The 23,113-nt window shown below is 31.6% G+C and overlaps 2 protein-coding genes across 3 annotated transcripts in view; one reads left to right on the top strand and one right to left on the bottom strand.

Annotated features, from left to right (window-relative positions):
• Positions 1 to 956: 956 nt before the first annotated feature.
• LOC114324903 (60S ribosomal protein L15) lies at positions 957 to 4,322 on the bottom strand. Of its 2 annotated transcripts, none has more exons than XM_028272809.2 (5): positions 4,193 to 4,322; positions 3,791 to 3,971; positions 3,528 to 3,664; positions 2,716 to 2,826; positions 957 to 1,194 (listed from the first exon to the last, which is right to left on the bottom strand). In XM_028272809.2, exons 2-5 carry the CDS (start codon positions 3,960 to 3,962, stop codon positions 1,000 to 1,002), a joined length of 615 nt encoding a protein of 204 aa, XP_028128610.1. In that variant the 5' UTR covers positions 3,963 to 3,971; positions 4,193 to 4,322; the 3' UTR covers positions 957 to 999. The 2 variants fall into 2 exon arrangements, with proteins under 2 accessions (XP_028128610.1, XP_050518822.1); XM_050662865.1 differs by having other exon boundaries at positions 4,082 to 4,201.
• A 403-nt stretch (positions 4,323 to 4,725) lies between these two features.
• The window catches only part of LOC114324904 (splicing factor 1), a 33,852-nt gene continuing 15,464 nt past the window's right edge, over positions 4,726 to 23,113 (top strand). Inside the window, exons 1-4 of the mRNA XM_028272810.2 lie at positions 4,726 to 5,171; positions 9,014 to 9,148; positions 11,444 to 11,519; positions 22,126 to 22,278. Coding sequence (XP_028128611.2) covers positions 4,850 to 5,171; positions 9,014 to 9,148; positions 11,444 to 11,519; positions 22,126 to 22,278 — 686 coding nt within the window. The 5' untranslated portion in view covers positions 4,726 to 4,849. The remainder of the gene's footprint in view (positions 5,172 to 9,013; positions 9,149 to 11,443; positions 11,520 to 22,125; positions 22,279 to 23,113) is intronic.

The raw sequence follows: 23,113 nt of genomic DNA on the forward strand, positions 1-23,113 counted from the left end.
GGATTCGCTTTCCAATTCTAGATACCTATAGGTCATAAATTTGTAGTTTTTTTAATTTATTGTAGAAATATCGGTTTTTAAGTTCGATTCCCCAATAGAAACGTAATTGCGGGCAGGCAACAGTTCATAAAAAAAATCTACCACTTTTAATGAAAGTTTTGGGAAAAATACAGCAGAAATTTGTTATGAAGCTTTTTGTAAGAAACATCGATGTTCTTTAGAATTTACGATTCACCAAGAGAAAAACAATTGCGGGCAGGCAACAGTTAATCAGAAGGTCACGGATTAACATTATCAAGAATTTACAATTTTTAATTATTTCAAGATTTGGAGAAAATAGAGCAGACCTTTGATTTTCTGCCAAAAACATTAAAAATGGTAAATTCTCCAGACCTAACAAACTTACAGAGGGGTAGCACTGGATGAATGAAAATCCTGGCTTGAAATCAAATCACTAGGCAAAAATATTGAGTTCACTGGAGACACTTTGTGAAAGCTTCGTCTCTTAGGTATCTCAGGACTATTTATATTCAATTCAATTCAGTTTATTGATGTCAATATACAAAGTATTTACATAAGTCAAATGAATGGGTTAAAGCCAAAGTGGTGATGTAAGTCATATTTTTGAAATGATGTAAGCCTTATTTTATAATAATGATATAAGTAATATTGATATATGTTAGAAGAAAAAGTGGTTAAATCTTTACACCACTTTTCCTGATTTTCCAATGAAAAGAGGTCTATTTATCAAGGATATAAAGCAAGACTTACATCATTTCACAAAAATGACTTACACCACTTTGGCTTTAAGACCCTCATATATGAAACCATCAACAAAAAAATTCTAAATATCAAGAAGTTTATTAACAAAAACATATTCCTAAAAAAATGAATGAACATTCATAAAATGTGTTCTTAACTTTCATGTAACAGGTTATTAAATAAAAAAAACAATATTAATCCGTAAATTTTATTGGTCTAATTATAAAAAAATAAATTTTAACGTTTTCTGCGCAATTGCAGTGAGTTCCTTCTGAGCCAAGCGGCACGCCTGGATCCTCCCTTGGTTTGAGAGTATCTGTGACCCTTGCCCAAACCACGAGATGATTTGCCAGAGGAAGTTTTGCCACGGAGTTCTCTGTGTTTGTGTACTGAGTTGACAATCCAGTTAATTTTGGGGTCCTTGCGAATAGCCTAGAAACAAAAATTTCTAATTGTACTATAAGTAAAGGTTTACAAAAATATCTACATGTGGATTGATAAAAATTAGAAAACGATTGCTGAAGCAGTTATACATCAACCATGAGTTTTTGTTGTTTTTTTTGTTATTAAAGGTAGGAATATTTTTCCATAATTTACAGGATAATCTTAAAAAACTGAAGAGCTGAAGTAAATTGGGCAGTTATTGATATAGTTAAAATATAAACAAAAAACTGTAGGAAAGGTTTTCATTCTAGGACTTTATTTACACTGTCAGTAAAAAAATTGAAGTTTGGATAACCTTCTGGCTAAGATCTAGTGTTGGGACTTTCAGGTTTTGTAAGCGTCCCTAAATATGGGTAACGACCACTTAAATAACTAGTACCTATTATGTTATGTGTCCTCTGAAGCACAGTGGTAGCTCAGCTAATTTAGAAATTGAAAATTCCTCATGTATGTGCTTGGAATCCACTTCAGGCCCTTCAACTTGTTACGCCATTAACATAGCCATTGAGCTATAGCCACCACAATGGTTTTACTGTCATATGGTTTGTTTTTTAACCAAGAGGAGTGATTGAAATTTACCACGCAGTAATGCTTGTTTGTAATTGGTCCAACCACAGGCAAGTTTACTCCACTGTTATAAAATTTTGACACAATTATTGTCATTTCATAGGTTAATTAAGTTATATCGGCGATTTTTTGTATTTTCTGCGTTATTCCTTTAATTTTGAGATTTTTAGTCTGCTTTTATATAAAAAGCAGTTGTTTTTGGACTTCTTTAGCGACATATTAATATAACGTTTATAGATTACCGTTGAGGGCCGACATGATCAACCAAAAAAAGAAAATGTATTTGGTGATTATTCTAGTGACTTTCTTGGGTGTGAATCTGTCTTTTTAGTTTACTCCTCCTGGTTAAAAAATAAACCATAGTATAACCGGTTTCCTGTTATGATTGGATGTGATAGGATGTGTAATATTGTACATTTGCTATAACTGTATGTGGGATAGACTACAGTTGTTTTCAGGTAATCAAACAGAGGATCCTCAACCAAAGTTGCTCCAAGAATACACCTGAACAATGAAAATGTCTTTTGAATGTGCCTCATATTTGAAATGTGTAATTAACTCGTTCACTGCTGATGGCTCTGATAAGAGCCAAACACTGCATAGACACTGTTGCTGCTGACTCTTAAAAGATCCGCTTTTAAAAACTATTGTTATGAGGGATATTGAATTGGCTCCTTGTTGAAACTAACCAAAAATTGGTGGCAATTAAAGTGTTAAGACAAATTGTCAGTGTAGGTGAAGCAGATATTCCACAACTTGGGATTAGTCCCAAAAATATTTTAGTTCTTTGGCTTTTCACTTCAGGAACTCAGTCTCATGTCTTTCCTATTTTCTAAATTTATGTAGAATCTAGATTCTAAATTTATGTAGCATGTAGAATGCAATCTAATATAGAAAAAAATAATAAAATTATAACAAAATATATCTTTCTTTATTACTTACGTTATGTGAGGGGTCGACCAAAATGATTTCAAAATATTTGTATGTTGAATCTTGGGCTACCCAGTAGGAGTTTAGGACTCTTAATCCACCACACCTTCTTCCTACACGTTCCTAGAATACAAAAAATAACTATAAATACTACAAAAATTACAACCAAGAATACATAGGTAATAAATACTATGGACCTAGAATTTATAGATGGAAATAGTGACATTGATTCGAAAGTATAAAATATTGTCACCAAATATGGCACAAGACTAGAGCAAATTTTAACAAAATAGAGTGCTCTACAAGAGATTTGAAGTTGGAGCTAGAGTTAGGTCAGCTAGGTGCTACGTTTTCTCAACTTGTTTTGTGGAATAGAAGCTTAATCTTGAATCCAGCATCAATGAAAAAATTGGAATCATACAAGTGATGGATGTATACAAGAATCCAGAAAATATCGCAAACAGAACATGTCACAATCAAAGAGGTTCTGATAAAGATGAATAAAGAAATGGATATCTTAAATACAATCAAAACAAGAAAATTACATGTGGAGAGAGATACAACTTGCTCCAATAGATTATACAGTTTCAAGGAAAAAGAAGCTTAGGAAGAAGTAGAATATTGTGGCTGTGCTACCTGAGAGAATGATACAGATGTACATCAAATAATTTCAAGTATGACAACAATATAGGCGAAAATAGTGACATCAATTCAAAATATTAATTATGTCACAAAACAAGACATTTCAATCATAAAAAGAAAAGATAAACAGCTTCTTTTTTAATATAGTTCTGTACATAAGCACAATATCATGTAGTACTCACCTCAGCAATAGCTTGTAAGTTACGGACAGGTTTCAATTCATTAACTCCATGGCTTTTGGGTTTACCGTAGGTGGCACCTTTTGGTACTGGACGCTTGCGTCCTCCACGTCGTACTCTAATACGGTAAATAACAAAACCTAAAACAAAGACAAGGTATCAGGAAACTATTAGGAAAAAAAATCATCTAAAGTACTTTTGGGCATTAAAATGGTTTGAAATTTAAACAACAGTTGATTTAAATGATAGAAAAGAGTTTTATTTACCTTGCTTGGCCCTGTAACCCATTCTGCGAGCCTTGTCAGGCCGACTGGGTCTGGGAGTTCTGTGGAGTTTAGTCAATTGGCGATATTGCCACACTCTCACTCTCAGTAAAAATCTAAGAACATCACTTTGTTTTTTTCTATACAACTCCTGTATATACTTGTAGGCTCCCATTTTTAAAACCTAAAATAGTAAAAAACACCTTGTTAGAACACATAACCATACTTTCAAGTCAACTGTTTATATTGTATATTATTTTTCGAAGTACGATGTTTTTGAAAAAATACACCTACGAGAGAGTTTTTAATACAACTTAACACTGAACTAAATTAAAAAACAATATCCATAAAGATGGATGCGGAATATTTTTTAGAATATAAAAATAATAAATTTTTGTACACTACCTACAAAGACATCCAACGAAAAAGAAAGTTAAACGCGCAAGTGCAGATAGTAACGACAGTTGACATTTTGTGCATAAAACAGAAACTTCAAGCAAATGCCAATATTTAAATAACGCACATACTTCATTAACTTTAATTATTATTATACAAGTATAATAACTATTCTGGTAAATAAGTAACAATAAAACCACTTTGTTTGAATTTATTTTTTGTAGAATAAATTTGATAGGAACGGTATTTTTGATATTTATCACTAACAAACCATTCACTTCACAATTTGGAGATATTGGTTGCATAACTGACAGGGATAAAAAATATGTGAAATAGGAACTGTTACAACTATTATGATAAGTTTGGAAATATTTACAATATAAATACGTTTAGAAGCACTTCTTATGTGTATTTTATAGTACAATTCAATTTTTTTCATAAATAAAAAAGTTTGTACATCGCATGTCTGTCAGCTTTTCATTCGCGTTCTGCGGTTGTCTGTCAATGGTATTTGTCATTTGTCAATCAATACGTTTACGTCACGTCACACACAACACAGTCATTTTACGTCAATGTACAGAAGGCAGAAGGAGCCTTTTTTTTTTATTTAAGTGAACGTGTTTAACATCAACCATTTATTCCATTTCTAAAAATTCCCATATAACTATGGGTTCGTCGAGGAGACGGGATCGTTCCAGATCTCGAGACAGGCGAGACCGTTCCAGGTCTAGAGACAGAGACCGAGACAGACGCGATAGGAAACGTAGTAGATCTCGAGACAGGTACAGAGATAGGGATCGTCGAAGGGACAGAAGCAGAAGTCGTGATCGCGATCGCGAAAGACGCCGTGAAAGAGAGCGATCTATAACGCCACCAGAACCCGATGGCGATAAAATGATAGCAGACACCCTTGCTACTCTAGCTGCCACCAGAAACTTCGCCAGTTTGATTTCAAAAGAGGGAGATGGCAATTCGAATATGTCTACAGGTAAATTGTTGACATTAAATAAAGTTAATATGTTTATTCAGTAATTTTTTAATATAAGAATCATTTGTGGGATATTTAAGTATTTTAATGGTTTTCTTGTATATAGATTTACAAGTAGCTTTTCAGCAACACTACTTAATGATATTGACATGTACATTACATCACTACAATGGGTCGAATGCATAAAACGTAGTACTTGCTAATGCTTCAAGTATGTACTACAGTTTTTTAGATTTTGAAGATACACTTACAAAGCATTTACTTTCCTTCGTAGCATCTGCTACTATTTACCAGATACATAAAAGGATGTACTGCGCTTTTGAAGTATTTGCTAGCTTAGTAATATTTCGTCAGTATACTGCGAAAACCAGATAAATGACAAATTTTAAAATATTGAGTTAAGTATACCAAAATTCTCAGCTTTTTACGCTCAACATACAGGTAAAACCCAATAAATGATACGACTTACCATTCAGCAGATAATTTGTGTAATAAACAAATAAATTACACCTAACCAACTTTTCATTTTCAAATAAAACAATATATCGCTACTTACTTCCATAAAATCAAAGTTCTGTTGCATGTAAAACCAACTAAGCGCACATATATATTTGCCGGACAACAATATATTTCTACTGCTGTATATCTACCATATTCAGTAAAAAGGTGATAAGTGTCTTTAATACAGTGTGATTTATTTTGATTTACAGGTAAAACCAGGAAAGTGATCCCACCTCGATCTTAAATTTAGGTTTAATCAGCTAGGTCTCTTAACTATTTCAAACTAATGATAGAATATTATTTCTGATATATGCATCTTTCACTAGCATATCGAATATCAAACACAACTGGTACACCTAATTCAAAATAAAGCACTAAACTTTAAAAACGTTTTTTCTCGATTTCGGTATTTCGACATTTGTCTGGTTTTTGTAGTATACAGACGATTTGCTTCAGTTTAAATGAAGTTGGTGGATGGACAACTTACGCATAGGTATTTTTTTGTTACAATATGGTAGCATTTATGAATGTGAGTAATAGAAAAATCTACAAACTAGAAAGAAAGTTTTTAATTTTTGGGAACATTCTTTTATCAAATAAAATTTAATAATTCTCAAGAAGATTAACAAATAACAATTGTTCATTTTCATCCTCACGTAACTCTTTTCTCACTTCGGAATCTGAGTCGCTCATTTTTGCTCATGTACAATTCTAATAATTTGGTACGTAAAAATGTGAATTCACAAATCACAAGCACATGGAAAATTAGTTCCATCTCGATTGGTGTAATGCGGACACGGCTGGCTCTAAGCTTTGTAGTAGATACTTCAGGTCAGTAGTAGGTACTTCTGTTGTGTAGTATGTTGTTCTCAACAAAAGCACCTACTTTTATGTAAAATAAAATGCAACAAAGTAGGTACTATTTGCTGAAGCAATAGCATCTACTAAATTTTATGCATTCCACCCAATATCTATACATTTTTTATTATATTCATTCATTCATTAACACTTTGGCTGCATTAGGAGACAAATAGTCCTCATATTACATTAACCCTTTCAGGTCTGAACTTTTTTTGAGTGAAAATGAAGTTTCCCTTTGAATAAATACGATATATATGGTATCTAAAAAAGGTGTAAAAAATGCAGATAAAAAATTCATAGTTTGAATCTGTCACGAGAAGAATCGGAAGAAGACATTTTACCTTTTAATTATCTAAAAAGAATGTATCAATTAAACTTAAAATAAATTATTCTAACTAAATATTAAATTATCTACCATTTGGCTATAACAAATGTTTGATACATGTTCAATCTCAAATTAATCCCTTAATTTGTAATCTCACATTCTTTCTTAACTTCCTAAACTTTTATAGTTTCACCGTGTTTAATTGAAACATTGGAAAACATCGAGTAATATTTTAATAACTAGAGTCCATTCAACCTGCAAACTTAATAGATTGCCAAATAATATATTTTCCAATTGAACTTTATAAGTTTTGCAATAGCTTCCTTTAAACTGTAGTTGCAATCTTTCAACATGCAAAGTCCGTAGTTCGGTTGTCATGCAACTTATTGATGAATGGTATATTTTGACGAGATTTAAATTAACCAAAGGGACTAGTTTGGGTCGCAGTCTAATTGAAATAGTTACCTTGTTAACAAGTGCGTAAGTCGTTTTTAGAAGTTATGCCGAGTGTAATTATTATCAGTAGCTGTCATTAAGGGCAGTCTATAATAGAAAGTTACCTGAACAACATCTTTAGTGTAATTGTAAGTAGCTGTCAATAAAACCATATTTTTTACTCCACACTCAAACATTTATTTACCATCGTTGATCGAGAAGAAGCGGACAAAGAGGCATTACAAAACAATTCGATCCTGAGAGTTACGTCGAATTGTCCAATACAACTTCCTCTGACTATTTTAAATCGTCTTTAAACATCCTAAAATCTTTAATCACGATTATCTGTAAACAATGGTTTTGTTAGTTATTGGGTTTTCGCTCGAACCCCTCGATATGTCCTATCTATTCTGAGTGAAGAGCTTTTATATATTTGACTATATTTTCTCCACTTAACCCTCGTAAGACGGTGCTTAGATTCTTACGTAAACAACGGTGCGGGGTGCATTTGCACCCCAACTGTATAACCCTTTTTTTGTATGTGAACGTCGGGAAAATTGATTTGAAAGATAATTAGGACTAATTTATTATAGTATGAAACAAAATTTTACAAAAAAGTACTAATATCTTCTTAAAAAAAGTTATTATCATTGCAAAACAAATACATGACAGTTTTCAAACAGTGACAACACTAAGTTTTTTCACATAATACAGAGACTTTCAGTCTTTTTTTCTCCGACATAAGTAACACCGACCCTGCCCCTTAGCTCCATGTGGAACATGAGAAACATCCAAATCAAGATATGAAATTTTCATCATTTGCAATCTAGTCATTTTTCTAAAAAAAACACGTAAACGCCAAGAGTTGTGAATGCTGTAATAAGTGGAATGCGTTTAGAATTGAATTGAATGCGAATAAAAAAATGGACAGAAATCAAAAAAAAATTATTAAAAAAGATAGGTGAGAAAAACGAGGTCTGGGGTGCAGCTGCACCCCGCACCGCCTTACGAGGGTTAATCATTCTTCAATTTGAGCATTTATTTTTCAATGTCATTATTCTTTCTCCCTCTCTTGTTAGATTGTGGTCCAGTATAGTTCTCATTATTTTTCATTCAAATTTCAGAAGGCTATTTTCCTCGTTCTTGTTAATCATAGTTGTTTCCATCCCATATGTAACACCAGGACTTAATAAAGTCGTATATAGGTTTATCTTTGTTCTCTTACTTTGCTTTTCAGCAGATTTCTATTCATTCTATATGTTTGTTTGCCTTTCAGAATTCTTTCCTCTGTTTTCTATTTTGTGGTTTTCGAAATTTTTGTTTTCGAAATTTGTCCTCCTTATTGCTTCCAACATTAGGTTAAACACTCTTGGGAAGATAGAATTACCTTGTTTCATGCCTCTGTTCATTTTGATCTCCTTAGAAGTTGTTCCGTTGAAACTGATCTTTGCTGTTGGGTTCTTTAGGCCCACTATTCGCATATTTTTGAATTTGATTTTTAAATTATTTACTCCACTGTATGTATGGGATTAATTGTCATCTCCCTGGTCTGAACCTGTTCTGGTATTCTCCTATTATTCATTCTGAATATGATTGAAGTCTCATGTTGAGTATGTTTTTAGTTGTGCCAAATATAGGCAACTTGCAGTTCCTTATTGCTGTGTTGCCAGAGTTTTAATATTTTACCACTTTATTACATACCTATTTTTTATTCTAATAGAGAGCAGTGACGATGAAAGAAGGAGAAAAAGGAGGTCTAGATGGGGAGGTAGCGAACATGAGAAAATATTTATTCCTGGAATGCCTACCATATTACCACAGAATCTTAATAAGGAACAGGAGGAAGCATATTTACGTAAGTATAGACTACGTGACTGTAGTGTTATTAGTCACAAAAAGAAAACGTTAAAAATTGTATAAGGTACATTTTTTAACGTTTTTTTTTTTTTATCTAAAGTGAATAAAAACTAGAATTTACTTAATTCATCCATTATATGTATTAGTAACCTGTTCCAAAAGGTATTTAGTATACTATAAAAGAAATAAAGTATTGAAAGATATAATAATATTACAAAATTTAATGATAATTAGGTGTAGGATGGCATGTATTTTTGAAGGAGCTATAGATTGTTATACTCTGTATAAAAGAAAGTTAAATGTAATTAAGACCTTATATTTCAGAAATTCATGTCATATTTAATGCATAATAATGAAACTAATTTTATTCCAGACAAGAGATTGACCTCGTAATGCTAGTTTTAGTGAACGTAATTGTTTTAATAACAAATTCCTTCGCAGGTTTCTTTCCCATGTTCTAGACATTTTAATAACTAATTATTTCCTCCTTCTAGCATCTCTAATTCACTTTTTCACTTTTACAGGTTTAATCTGTTTAATTTTTCAGCAATTGTATAGAATTCGATATAGGTTATTCTTTTTATAATTAGTTTTTTGTTGCAGTTTGATTAAATACTTGAAATATGTCAAGTTTTATATTGATTCATGTATTTATGATGTATTCGATCAGATGTAGTGCACTACAATAGTTTTTTAGTATTTATTCATGCAGTTTGATGGTTGTCAACTGCGGTAAAATTATTTCTTGTATTAGTGTCTTCTGAAGCTGTGGCATACATTACGTGTGGTAACACTGGAGAGTGTTGTAGCCAAAAAACTTTTAGATGACAGATCTATCTAACTATCAGCCTCCCAGACTCTACATATAAACTGTTACAGATGCAGGTACTCTTAGAAATGCTCAGGCCCATTATTTATGAGTGTTTTTTTTTATATGTCTCAATATGTTACATTTGCACAATTACACAAAAGACACTTTTTTCAATAAAGTGAATATACCTACTATACTTCATTCTCTTCTCCAATAGGCAAGCTTTGTACAAATGTCCATTTTAAGCTCCTTAAAACATCTCTTGTTGATTTAAGTGGCATTCTAAAATATTTTGAAACTGATTTCAACCACTATAGATCCATAAAAAAATGTCAGAAAGATAAATTTACTAAACAATTTATTTTTTTGATTTTTTTTGGTTTGAAGAGTCTTAAATACAGAAATCAATATAAAATCTGATATGTTAAGTTTTAAAACCCACTTATTAATGAATTAATAATTAATTCACTTTGTTCTAGGCAATCTCCAGTTAATCATAACATTTTCTTTCAGAAATACTTGATTAATAGAAATGGAAAAATGAAATATAACAGACACAGATCAATAGTTATCTCTAATTAGTGTTGTGATACTTATTTACTATCTTCATTTTATCAATTCCGACATTTATGTAACATCTAGCTACAAAGCATCTTGAAATTAACTGAGAAATAATGAAATTTGTAAGTTAATTGCGAAATGGAACCACTTATTTGAGGAAAACAATTTTTTACGTTCACTGTGGTTCGTTTGGTTGTCATTTTGCCATGAAATTTATTCAATGCCTATAGTATTGCTCATAGTTGGTTGATTTGTGAAAAATGATATTGGTGTTAAAGCAAAGACTAAAAATCACTGTGTGCTTCATGTATGAGTGCTGTCCTTTCTCTTTATGAAAGTTTCTACTGTCTATTCATATTAATATTGAAAGTTTTTGGTTTGTTCATGATTTTTAAGCAAACAAATTGAAAAATCAGTAAAAGGAACTATGTAAAATTCCATTTTTTATCACAGAGTGCTTCAAATATAGGCAACTTACTGTTTCTTGTTCCAGTATTGCCAGAATTTCATTTTTTTTTAATAAAATTCCTCAATCTAACCACAGATTTCCATATGCTTATAAATATGGCTCGACTCTTTTATGGAAATTAATTATCTATCTGAAACTATCTTTTAACATTTTTTTATTACAGAAATATTAACAGGAATCAATTTCCAAAACCAAGTACGTGTATCACATTCGTTTTGACCAATTTAACAAATAAACCACATCTATCATTGTCAATTGTACCTTGTTAATATAATAATCCTTAAAGACATTAAAGATAGGTTTGATTTATTTTTCTAATCACCTTCTTTTAGTGTTAAAAAAAAGGTTTTCAGACATGAAAAAGTGTATTTTTAATAAAAATTTCTATTTTATTGTAAACAACTTTTCTAACAGTAGGGCTTTCACGCCCCTTTAACCCGTTTTTATTCTAGTTCAGCTGCAGATCGAAGAAGTGAGCCGTAAGCTGAGATCCGGAGACTTGGGCATCCCGCCAAATCCCGAAGAAAGGTGTGGTTATTTCTACGTTGAAGCCATCGCAGCCCTTCGGCAGCAGTGGTTTGACAACACTTACATTAAGATATTTATTTTCACAACTAATAACAAAGGTGGAATTTTTAAAGCAATTAGCAAGAGGTTTCCATTATCACGTTCCGTGCGGATGGCATACATGTGAGCCACATGATGCCTTCACCAATGTGCGGACGGCGCGCATGTATGCTATTGATTATACACATTTTTAATATGTATATGTTTTTTTTTCGTCTGTTCAGAGTATAAGTTTTAGGGTCAGACATCCACACGCAATGTGTTAACCCACTAACGCCTAAAATGTATTTTTCAAATTTCAAAATTTTTTTACTTTTACATAATTATCAGGAATCTTGTTCTTAATAAGGAAATATTCATGAAATTAATTTGTATCTTTGCATTTTTTTAATTATGACGTGACCTATAAGTAGGACACTGGGCGTTGGGGTAAAGTACGATTCTGACATTGACGGCAACTGCAAATGGCAGTTATAGTTGTTACCATGACATACATATTTACTTTGCACCATTAATTTGTGTAGTTATTAGCAACTGACGTTCTGTCGGACAGCAATTGCAGTTAGATGTCGGAATCGTACCTTAAGACTCAATTTTAGGTAGATAACTGCTACAGATCGACGAAGTCTAATAAAGTAATATTTGACGTATGTAAAGAAGTTTGTAAAGAAGTATGAATATTAGCTTTGGTACTAATTCCGTATCATTTTTCTTATTCATTTTCTTATAGTTTTGTTACCAGATGATTGAATGGGTCCGCCGAATAACGTTGTAAGCGCCACATCACTCGTTATTAAGAAATCGAAAAGAAGTTTTAAAATTATAACAATGGCAAACTTAAACATTTTAAGAGTTAGTGATAAAGTTTGTAAATACAAATTACAAACTGTATTACTCAACCCTAAAATGTATAAACTCACCATTGTCACAATTTTAAAACTTTTTCTTCGACTTCTTAAAAATGAACAATGTGGCCCTTACAACGTTATTCGGCGGACCCATCCAATTGATATCATGAAAGAACTTTAAAAATTCCACCTTTTGTTCAATCCTAGGGTAAGTTTTTATTTATAAAGGGCATTTTTCACTACATTTTTTTGTGATATAATAATGTGGAATGAAAATTGAAACTAACCTCACCTTAATGTAAATACTTTCAAAAATAGTTTTAAATTTCCACTTTCAGTGTTGGGGATGATAAAATATTCAATTCCCTAATTTTACCACATTTATACATAAAAACAAGCCTGGCTCTAAGGTTGTTGATGTGAGAAGTCAAATCAGATCATCTAGTCACATCCATATTTTGAAATTTAACCTAATGAGCCATATTTTCTAAAAGTAATGGTGTGATGATGATGATGCCTGTAGTCTAATATTTGGACTTGCAGAAAAACAATTTAAGAGAACGATCAACAAATGCAGAAGCTTAAATGAAGGTAAGCTAAACGGATGAAACAGATAAGATGGGAGAGGGACAAGCAACGATTTTTGAAGGGATTCATGCCGTAAATCACCTCACCAAATAAAATTTCATCAAGATCATAATCGATATAACGAGTGAATGCCGTTATTTTGAAGGAATTAGAGAACAGAATGCTGTCTAGACCTAAAATTGATGACACATTATGCACATCGAACAAACATTGGTGTGCTCGTCTAGGTTTAAAGTTAACCTAAGGAGGGGCCAGACCACAATAAAAAGAATAGACGACATTAATATGATAACAAATCACTATACCGGGTTCAGAAGCTTATCACCGAAGCTTGCTCAAGTTTCTTCATAAAGGACCCCGCAGAAACATTATGGGAAATGGATCTCTGCCAAATGCTCTGAAACTTTGGGTTCTGGTAGTTCTTGATGTGTAGAACAAAAGACGCAATGGGCGCATAGCTCCAAAAAATCATGGTTTTAAGATATAAGCCTCTGAAGTTATAGGTACAGTGAGGACGTTTGAGTTGGAACAAATTTATTTTCTCGAGAATTTGCGACTCTGGAGATAAATTACAAATCAGGTCGATTTTTGTTTTTTAATTATAATTGTTTGGCATATATATCCTACTAGTGACGTCATCCATCTGGGCGTGATGGCGCAATTGATGATTTTTTTATTAAGAATAGGGGTTGTGTGATAGCTCATTTGAAAGGTTATCAAATTCTCTATTCAATAATATAAACATTAACAATATTATTTATACAGGGTGCCCAAAAAAATTTTTTTAATTAAATTAATTGAGACAAAAAGAATGTATATAATTTATTTAATTCGGAATACATTTTACTGTTGTCCGAAAACAGGAAAAAATGTTTATTTGATAAATAAATATTGTTTTTCGCTTAAATTCAATATTAAAGCTGCCACACACCTGCCTCTTAGCAGTTTGAACATTTAATTTAAGCGAAAAGCAATGTTAATTTTTCAAATGAACAATTTTTCTGTTTTCTGACAGCAGTAAAATGTATTTCGAATTAAATAAATCATATACATTCTTCTTGTTGTCTCAATTAATTGAATTAAAAACAAGAATGTGTGTGTACTTTGTATGCACGTAAGAAGTTATACTTCTACTACATATTATGTGATTTTTAAGACAATACCAAAAATTTAAAAAAAATAAAAGAATAAAACGCACACAAACACATTGAAAAATACCACAAAGAAAAAATGATTTCTGAACGATAATAATTGTTGGCAAAAATTTTAAATACGCATTTTCTGAAAAAAAAAATTATATAACAAATATACTTACAATCATAACATGCATAAAAAACATAAAACTTGCATCGGGAATTGAACCCGTGAATTTCGTGGCGGTTTGATTCGTAATCGAAGCGTAGACTCACTCGTCCAATCCCACATTATTTATAATGTGGAAAAATACGGTAACTGAACGTTTTACAGTTTGACAGTTGTTTTGAAAATTAAATTATCTAGTTTAAATTTTGTGGAAGAAAATATAAAAATATAACAAAACAGTAAGAAAACCATATATTAGATGAAGATTGGTAGAACTTTTGTTGGTAATCAAATTAAGTATGTAAATCAAAGCATTACATACCTACTAGATAAATAAATCTACGCCAAAAAATCATAATTTAAAAATAAAAATCGAACCTAATTTGGGATTTCTCTCTAAAATCCGCATTCTTGAGAAAATAAATGTATGTATTTCAACCTAATCCAAATGTATAATTACAATATGATTATAATAAAACCTACTTACCAAATTAGAATGAGTTTTGCTTGTCCAAAAGTCCAAAAATATAGGTATATGAAAACTATTTAAAAAGGCAGTATAACTATTAACTAACTTTTGTTTGTTGTTTCTTTTCACACAAATTTTAAAACGCAACAACCATAAATAATCTAACTACAGCTGTGCCACAGCCGCCATATTGAATAATTTTTGACATGTCATTTGAACATCCAATCAGAACAAAGTTATAATGCGCATGCGCGCGGTCGCTAGGTTTTACCATATAAAAATTCACCCTCTATCGCCGGTAAAGAAGTATAACTTCAAAAATTTTTTGGGCACCCTGTATAAATAATATTGTTAATGTTTATATTATTGAATAGAGAATTTGATAACCTTTCAAATGAGCTATCACACGACCCCTATTTTTATTTAAAAAAAAATCATCGATTGCGCCATCACGCCCAGATGGATGACGTCACTAGTATGATATGTTTATATATATATATATATATATATATATATATATATATATATATATATATAGACTTTAGTTTTTTATTGAGGTTGCAGTCATTTATTTCTAAGGGGCAGGGTAAGAGAAACTCTGTGTTATAATCAAGCTTTCGCAAAATTTATTTGCTTCGTCAGGATTAGCTAAAATTATTATATAGTTATAAATAAATACAACGAAATGAAAGAACATTGCATAAAAATTAGTACAAAAACTTACAACGTGAGGCTTGTTCCTTAATTTGACATTTCTACAAAACATAAAATATCTAAAAAAATCTTTATCCTAATGGTTTTCAAGTTCCAATGTTTTAATTTTTACAATTCATGAATTCATGAATTGTAAAAATTAAAACATTGGAACTTGAAAACCATTAGGATAAAGATTTTTTTAGATATTTTATGTTTTGTAGAAATGTCAAATTAAGGAACAAGCCTCACGTTGTAAGTTTTTGTACTAATTTTTATGCAATGTTCTTTCATTTCGTTGTATTTATTTATAACTATATAATAATTTTAGCTAATCCTGACGAAGCAAATAAATTTTGCGAAAGCTTGATTATAACACAGAGTTTCTCTTACCCTGCCCCTTAGAAATAAATGACTGCAACCTCAATAAAAAACTAAAGTCTACATATTGTCAGTCAATAATACCAAACTTCTTTATGTCGCCCATTCTCGAGAAAATTAATTTATTCCAACTCGAAACGTCCTCACTGTACCTATAACTAAGAGGCTTATATCTAACCATGATTTTTTGGAGCTACGCGCCCCTTGAGTCTTTTGTTCTACACATCAAGGACTACTAGAACCCAAAGTTTCAGAGCATTTGACAGAGAGCCATTTCCCATAAGGTTTCTGCGGGGTCCTTTCATCAATTTTTAGAAATTCATAGTTTTCATTAATGAATTGATTGTTGCGCCGTATTAGTTATTACAAAGTTGGCATGTTACTAATGCAATTTCAGGACTTCCCTGGTCTATTTTGGAAGAGCCGTTGAGGAGATTATTAAGATAAGTTACTAAGAGAAGAGAAGTATAGGTAAATTTGGGCATCTTAATTAAATACTCAATATAATGTTCTTTCAGTAGGCTCTACAAGTAGATAATATCGTTTGACCGATTCAAAAGAGTTCGATTGGAAGAGAGAAGCCGTGAAACGTGGAATATACAACTCGAGATCCTGCAGAGAGATTAAGAAGCTAATATTTTGATCTTTTTAACTAATCAGTTGTTTTCAGGATGTAGGTTTAAAGACAATAACGATTTATTGATTCAACATCTTTGTTTAGAGCTGTATTGGACAGATACATATTTGCCAGTGTAGTCGCTAACCTCTGCTAAAGGAGACAGCACCACAAGAAGAACGATTTATTGAAGAAAAGTCCTCGAAATGCATTTATATTCTTTATTGACTTGTTTTCCTTGGTTAGAATTAATGTTTTGGGTGGTTTTTTTCATGAATTTTATTCAATTTTGCTTCGCTTGTATAGTTGAGTCAATATAAGGTCCACATCACAATTACTTATGCAAATATTGCATAATCTTTCAAATAATTGCGTCAATAGATGTCAAAAGGCAGTTAAAAAATTGTTGAGGGACGCCTCTGACTAAAATATTTTCTTTTACGAAAGTGTTTTATCACGTGATGGAAAACTTATATTCATTCAGCTATAGGTAGTTTCTTTGGGAGTATGATAAAGATTCAACAAGAAGGAATTTCATCTTAATCAGTTTGATCAGCAGATACTGTCTAACTTCTTCGTTTGGCAAGAATAGTTCGACAGAATAGCATCTGTTCGTATTTTCTAACTTCATTAAAATGTAGAATTTTGAGACTCTTCCACTTTTTTAATAATTCTTTATCTATGAGATCAGATAAAGATAAATTCTTGAAGAAGCTACATGAAAGCGTTGCAAAACATTGAATAGAAATAGGAAAGTGTTACAGTAACAAACCATGAAGATGATTTAAAAACTCGGTTAAACCCCACTATAATCACTGGACAACAACAAAAAAATGTTTTGTCCCAAAAGTTTTATTGACTGATTCTTATAGAACTTTTTTACATCCAATCCAAAAATGATAATGTTTTGCTATCACATGGTTTTCTTATTACAGCCAAATACAAATAACACATTTTTTTAACCTATTAACAACTATATACGGATTATTGGTTTACTACATTAAAAGTTGGTTGTGCGAGATTTTCTTAAATATTTTGCTTCTGGTACATCACATTTACACATCTCTCAGGTTTGTGTGGTAAAAGTCCTGGGAAACAAGGATATAGATTTAAGAGACATGTTGCAGCCCTAGTTACTGTTTCCCAAGTTAATGGCACTGGCAAAGCCAAAAGGCCAGTCATGTTAATGTAGGCTGTCCCTAGTTAATTAAAGAGTATGATATACGGGGTCTAGATTTCAATAAAAAAGAAAAGCGAATATTTGTGCATTGGAGGACATAAAAAATATATCGTAGTGGACGACATAACCACGGAAAAGCAATGCTACGGCTGCAAATATTAGGCTATTGATTATGTTCAAAATAAGAGAGCTAAAAGGTACTACAACGTTAACGGGATTTTATTGTCTCGTATGGTCAACGGACCTCTATATTTGAAAAAAACCGCGGATTGCTACTATTTAAATGGGTGCGTTTTTGAGAAAGGGGTGAATTAGTCGCTAGGCACAGGGTGAATTAAGGTGAGTTCCATTCACTTTTGGTACAAACACTTCTACAGAAAAATTGTTCCAGGATAAATTTACTATCTAAATATCATATCTTAAAGTCAAAAGTATTTTTTTTACAAAAATACATTCAAAAGAAAAGCAAGAAAAAACACGAAAGAAAGCAATTTTGTTTTTGCCCCATAATTTTTTTCCACATGGATATAGGTGTAGGCACTGCTTCAGCGAAAAATAACTTCCATTCTTCCTCTTTTAAATGACGTTTGGTAGAAGTCTCTAGGACCTATAGTTTCCGAAATAGGATTTTTCAAAGTTTGCCGCTCACAGAATTTTTGAGCCATTTTCCCCATTATTTCGCAAACATTGTTCTGTAACTTTTTTCGACGCATTTTTAGGTATATGCAGTGGTACACTTAGTAGAAAGAGAAGTCAATTACCTTTAAAATGGTCTACTGTATAAGGTACGACTATTTTTAAACAAGTTATGCTTTTTCAAGATTTTATACTTTTAATGATTTTTGATATTTTTTATGATTTTTTTTTAATTTCTCATTATGACTTTTTTTCTTGTACATTTAGGTATATACTGTTGTGATCTACTTTGATTAATTAATCAATTAATTATCTCATTAATCAAACAAATCAAACATAAATAAATTGTAAATCTCAGAGCTAAATTATGCTATCAATACTTACTTTCGTGGCTTCAAAATATTTCTCAGTGGCTTCCTAATAGGGATAGATAAAAGAGAATAAAATAATACACATATGAATTTCAATTAGAATTTATAAAAAGTCGTTTATTTTATCAAACGGAAATAAATGTTTAATATTGCACATTTTATTTATTCTTCTATCTTTATTTTATCTAACAACTATGAAAATGGGAATCTTATTTCTTTTTGTCTCCAAATTTGTTTTTTTAAATAATTAACTATGAATCTCTCTACCTCTGCTATACAGGATGTTCTACCTGTTCAAATTTTTTTGATATAAAAAAATTTGATTTTATCAATATTATTGTATATAAAAAAAACAACTATGATGATTTATAAGTAACAAAATTGATTGAGGTTTGATGATTTTATAATAGTGAAATGTGTAGTTCAATATGCACTGTGGTACTTAATACGCAAAACCATACATTCATGTCTCAACAAAAAATAAAACTGACCTTTGCTGATGATTCGACAATGTCTTCACACAAAACACGTTTCCTTCTTTGCTGGTGTTGCGATCCAAAGAAACTCATCCACGTTTTCCAATAATGTCCCTGCTCCTCTGCAAATTCGTTCTCCCTTTCCTCACTATGCCTCGTACAGTACTCGTTCCGGCTTTCTCCTGATGCAGTATTCCAACTTTTTGAAACGCTTAAAACAAACACTGGATACTTTAGACTCAAGGAGTTATATCATCTCTCGACTTGGCCTATTACTCGTTCCACGATATGATGTTTGTCACTTTTCCAAAAACCAACCGGCCTTTTACTTTTCTTTGTACACTACCCTCAAAACTGGACTCTTCCCTTCGATCCAACAAAACAGACTGACTCTCTCTCCTCATTCATTCTCATCCTTCCAAATCGTTCTCCTCCAGAATTAATTTTCCCATCAATCAGAACAACTTTCAATCATGACGTATTTACCAAAACTCTTTCCTTTTTCTAAACATGTCTTTATGGATTTTCAAGAAAAAATAATATTCCGTCTATTTTAATTCTGTTTTCTACACTTATCATATTTTTATCTATGTTTAAGAATCTTAATACACAGGTATATTTTAACTATTATGTACCGTGCGGCTAATGAATTACCTACCCGCATATCTTGAAAAACTTAATGACCTATTCTTTTGTATAATAAACTATATTGTCTGTGGTTTTGATAAGCAGTTCAAAGAACACTTTCTTAAAACCAGCATCCTAATTGCTAGTCAACACTTCTGCGAAAACACTTTCTTAAAAACTAGCTATAACTATTTTTACAAAATTTGTCCTATACAGGGTGTTCAAAATTTATATGCTCGTGGTTGAGAAATATGAAAATTTTTATTTTAATTTGAATTTTAAATATAAGAATAGTCTTTTATTTCTCATGTCAAATAGGAATATAACAATACATTCTGGAATAAAAAAGCTTATTTTCTTTACGTTAAAATGGTGTATTGCAATCACCTCTCGGACTATTTTTAAACAAGATATCCGTAGCATATCCAAGATTATCCGTAATTTGAGAAAAATTTTTAATTTTTGTCAATTAGAAGTATATAATTGCATGTTGTAACATAATTTTTAATTCCAAATAACTTTTCTTAATAACACTTTTCGATATTGTGAAATATAAAGGTACTTTACTCTTGAGCGAAATTCATATTTTTTAACATACCTCGTACACTATTGATAAAATTTTATATCTGATAATTACATCTTAGGTTTTAGACCATGCAGACCATTTTATAAATAATAATTTTTTTCATAAAGTTAATAATAAAAAGTTTTCCATATGGTTCCAACTTAGTGGGACCTATTGCATGTGTATATGTCAAATTTGAAAAAGCATATCTTGTTTAAAAATAGACCTAGAATTTTTTACAATACACCATTTTAAAGTAAAGAAAATAAGCTTTCCTTTTATTGCACAATGTATATACCTAAATATACATTAAAAAAGTTATAACGAGAAATTGAAAAATAATCTTAAAATATATCAAAAACATTAAAAGTATAAAATTTTGAAAAACCATATCTTACTTAAAAATAGTCATACAGCCGTCTACTAAAGACCATTTTAAAGGTAATTGACTTTTCTTCTTACTAAATGTAACATTGAATATACCTAAAGCTACGTAAAAAAAGTTACAGAACAATTTTTGCGAAATAACAAGGAAAATGGCCCAAAATTGTTGTGAGTGGCGAAATTTGAAAAATCATATTTTGGAAACTATAAATCATACAGACTTACACCAAACGTCATTTTAAAGAGGAAGGATGGAAGTTTTTTTTCTGTGAAGCAATACCTATACCTATATCCCCGTAGAAAAGAGTTATTGGGCAATAAACAAAAATGCTACCTTTCGTGTTTTTTTCTTGCTTTTCTTTTGAATATATTTTTGTAAAACAAAATATTTTTGACTTTAAAATGTGATATTTCGATATTAAATTTAACCTGGAAAATTTTTCCTGTAGACGTGTTTGTACCAAACGTGCATAAGACTCACCCTAATTCGCCCTGTGCCTAGGGACTAATTCACCCCTTTAAATGGTAGCAGTCCGCGGCTTTTTCATATTTAGAGGTCCATTTACTATATGAAACAATAAAACCCCGTTAACGTTGTAGTTCCTTTCTAAAATACATAACCAATAGCCTATATCTAGATATCAATAATTCGCACGATGGAACATTAGACAAAGCTATAAGAGAAAGAAAATACAGCACGTAGAAAAGCCATCACAATATTATAGCAGTATTTTATGGGACCAATCCATCAGAAAAGAAAATAAAAAGAGGATATGAGACTATTGAAAAGTATCACTCTGTACATCTGTGAGGTATGGCCACCGAAAGAAAGAACACTGGCAACGCTGAGAGAATGGAAATGGATTTTTGTGGAAGATCTAGAAGAGAAAGGATTACCAATGAACGCATTAGAGAAATAGTGGGATTCACACGAACAATCACGGATGACTTATAAACAAAACAACTTATCTGGTTCGGACGTATACAAAGAATGGATGAACAACGAATACCAAAGGAAATACTAAAATGGCAACCAGAAGGAAAGAGAAATTGAGGTAGACCGAGAACAAGTTGGAGCGAAGGAATAGACAAAGAACTCAGGGAAAGAAACATAGAAAAGAAACTATGGCCGACATGTAGTAGTAGCAGTTATTTTAAATATTTGAAAATTCAAAAAATACGTAAAAATAAAAAATAAAGTAGAATTTTGAGGAATATCTTATGTGATAGACTATTTTCGATTGCATATTTAAAGTCTATTCGTTAAAATACACACAAATAGTGAAGATAATGTATGGGACAAAGCATGTGTTTTCCAGTGTAATCCGCGTAACACATTGTATTACCTTATAATGTTTAATTTAGCTTTTAATAGTTTTTTTAAAACGTAAACATTTTTTATTAAATATTTTCCGTTTGTTGTTTGTCCAGATCACCGTCACCTGAGCCGATTTATAGCAGCGATGGTAAACGTCTGAATACCAGGGAGTTTCGTACGAGAAAACGTCTTGAAGAGGACAGGCACACTTTGGTTCTCAGAATGCAAAGCATCAATCCTGAATTCAAGCCGCCACTTGATTATAAGTGAGTAATCGTTTCTAGTTTCTTTTTAAAATAGCTGTAGACCATGTTCTCTCCAAACTAGACTCCGACAGAAGAGGTATACAATGGATGTTAACCTCATGCCTAAGCGATTTAGAAAGGTTCAAAGATGTGGCTGATCAATTGGAAATACTTTCCACTGAAGCCAATAAAGTAGGTTTGAAAATAAATATTAATAAAACCAAATCCATGAGAATAAATGCAAGAAACAACATACTATTTACTATTAACAGCATGCAGATTGAAAATGTGAAAAAATTTACGTATCTTGGAAGTGCCATCATAACAGAAAGCGGAGGTACAGAAGACAATATTCGTATGATACAAAAAGCTCAACAAGTATTAAACATGCTCAACTCTGTTTGGAGATCTGGCCATCATATGTACTACAAAGACTCTCTCTCTCTTCAATCCTGACCCCCCGGAGGGAGTGTAGTGGTCAACGTGATGTCGTGTATTGTCCGTCTCCAAAGATCTCTGTCTCTGGTCATTTCTTTTAACTCATGCATAGGTCTTTTGCATATTTCCGTAATTTGATCGATCCATCTTGTTGGGGATCTTCCTCGCGATCTTCGGCCTTACACCTTTCCTTGTATAATGAGTCTTTCCATATTTTCTGTATTTGCTCTCATAACATGTCCAAAGTATTTTAATTGTTGGAGATGGACTTTACTGGAGAGTCGTTGGCTAACTTTTAGCTCTCTTAAAATTGAATTATTTGTTTGATGGTCGGTCCAAGGAATTCGTAGCATTCGTCTCCAACAGAACATTTCCGTGGCGTCTATCTTTTTTCTTTCCGAATTTCTCAGGGTGCAAG

The sequence above is a fragment of the Diabrotica virgifera genome, chromosome 9 (assembly GCF_917563875.1).
Source record: "Diabrotica virgifera virgifera chromosome 9, PGI_DIABVI_V3a".
NCBI classification, from domain to species: Eukaryota; Metazoa; Arthropoda; class Insecta; order Coleoptera; family Chrysomelidae; genus Diabrotica; species Diabrotica virgifera.

Coding starts and splice junctions, on each gene's coding strand:
- LOC114324903 (XM_028272809.2), bottom strand. CDS start 3,962: ATGGGAGCCTACAAGTATATACAGGAGTTGTATAGAAAAAAACAAAGT. Junction 3,665..3,790: donor GGGTTACAGGGCCAAGCAAG/GTAAATAAAACT, acceptor TCTTTGTTTTAG/GTTTTGTTATTTACCGTATT. Junction 2,827..3,527: donor ACTTACAAGCTATTGCTGAG/GTGAGTACTACA, acceptor TTTGTATTCTAG/GAACGTGTAGGAAGAAGGTG.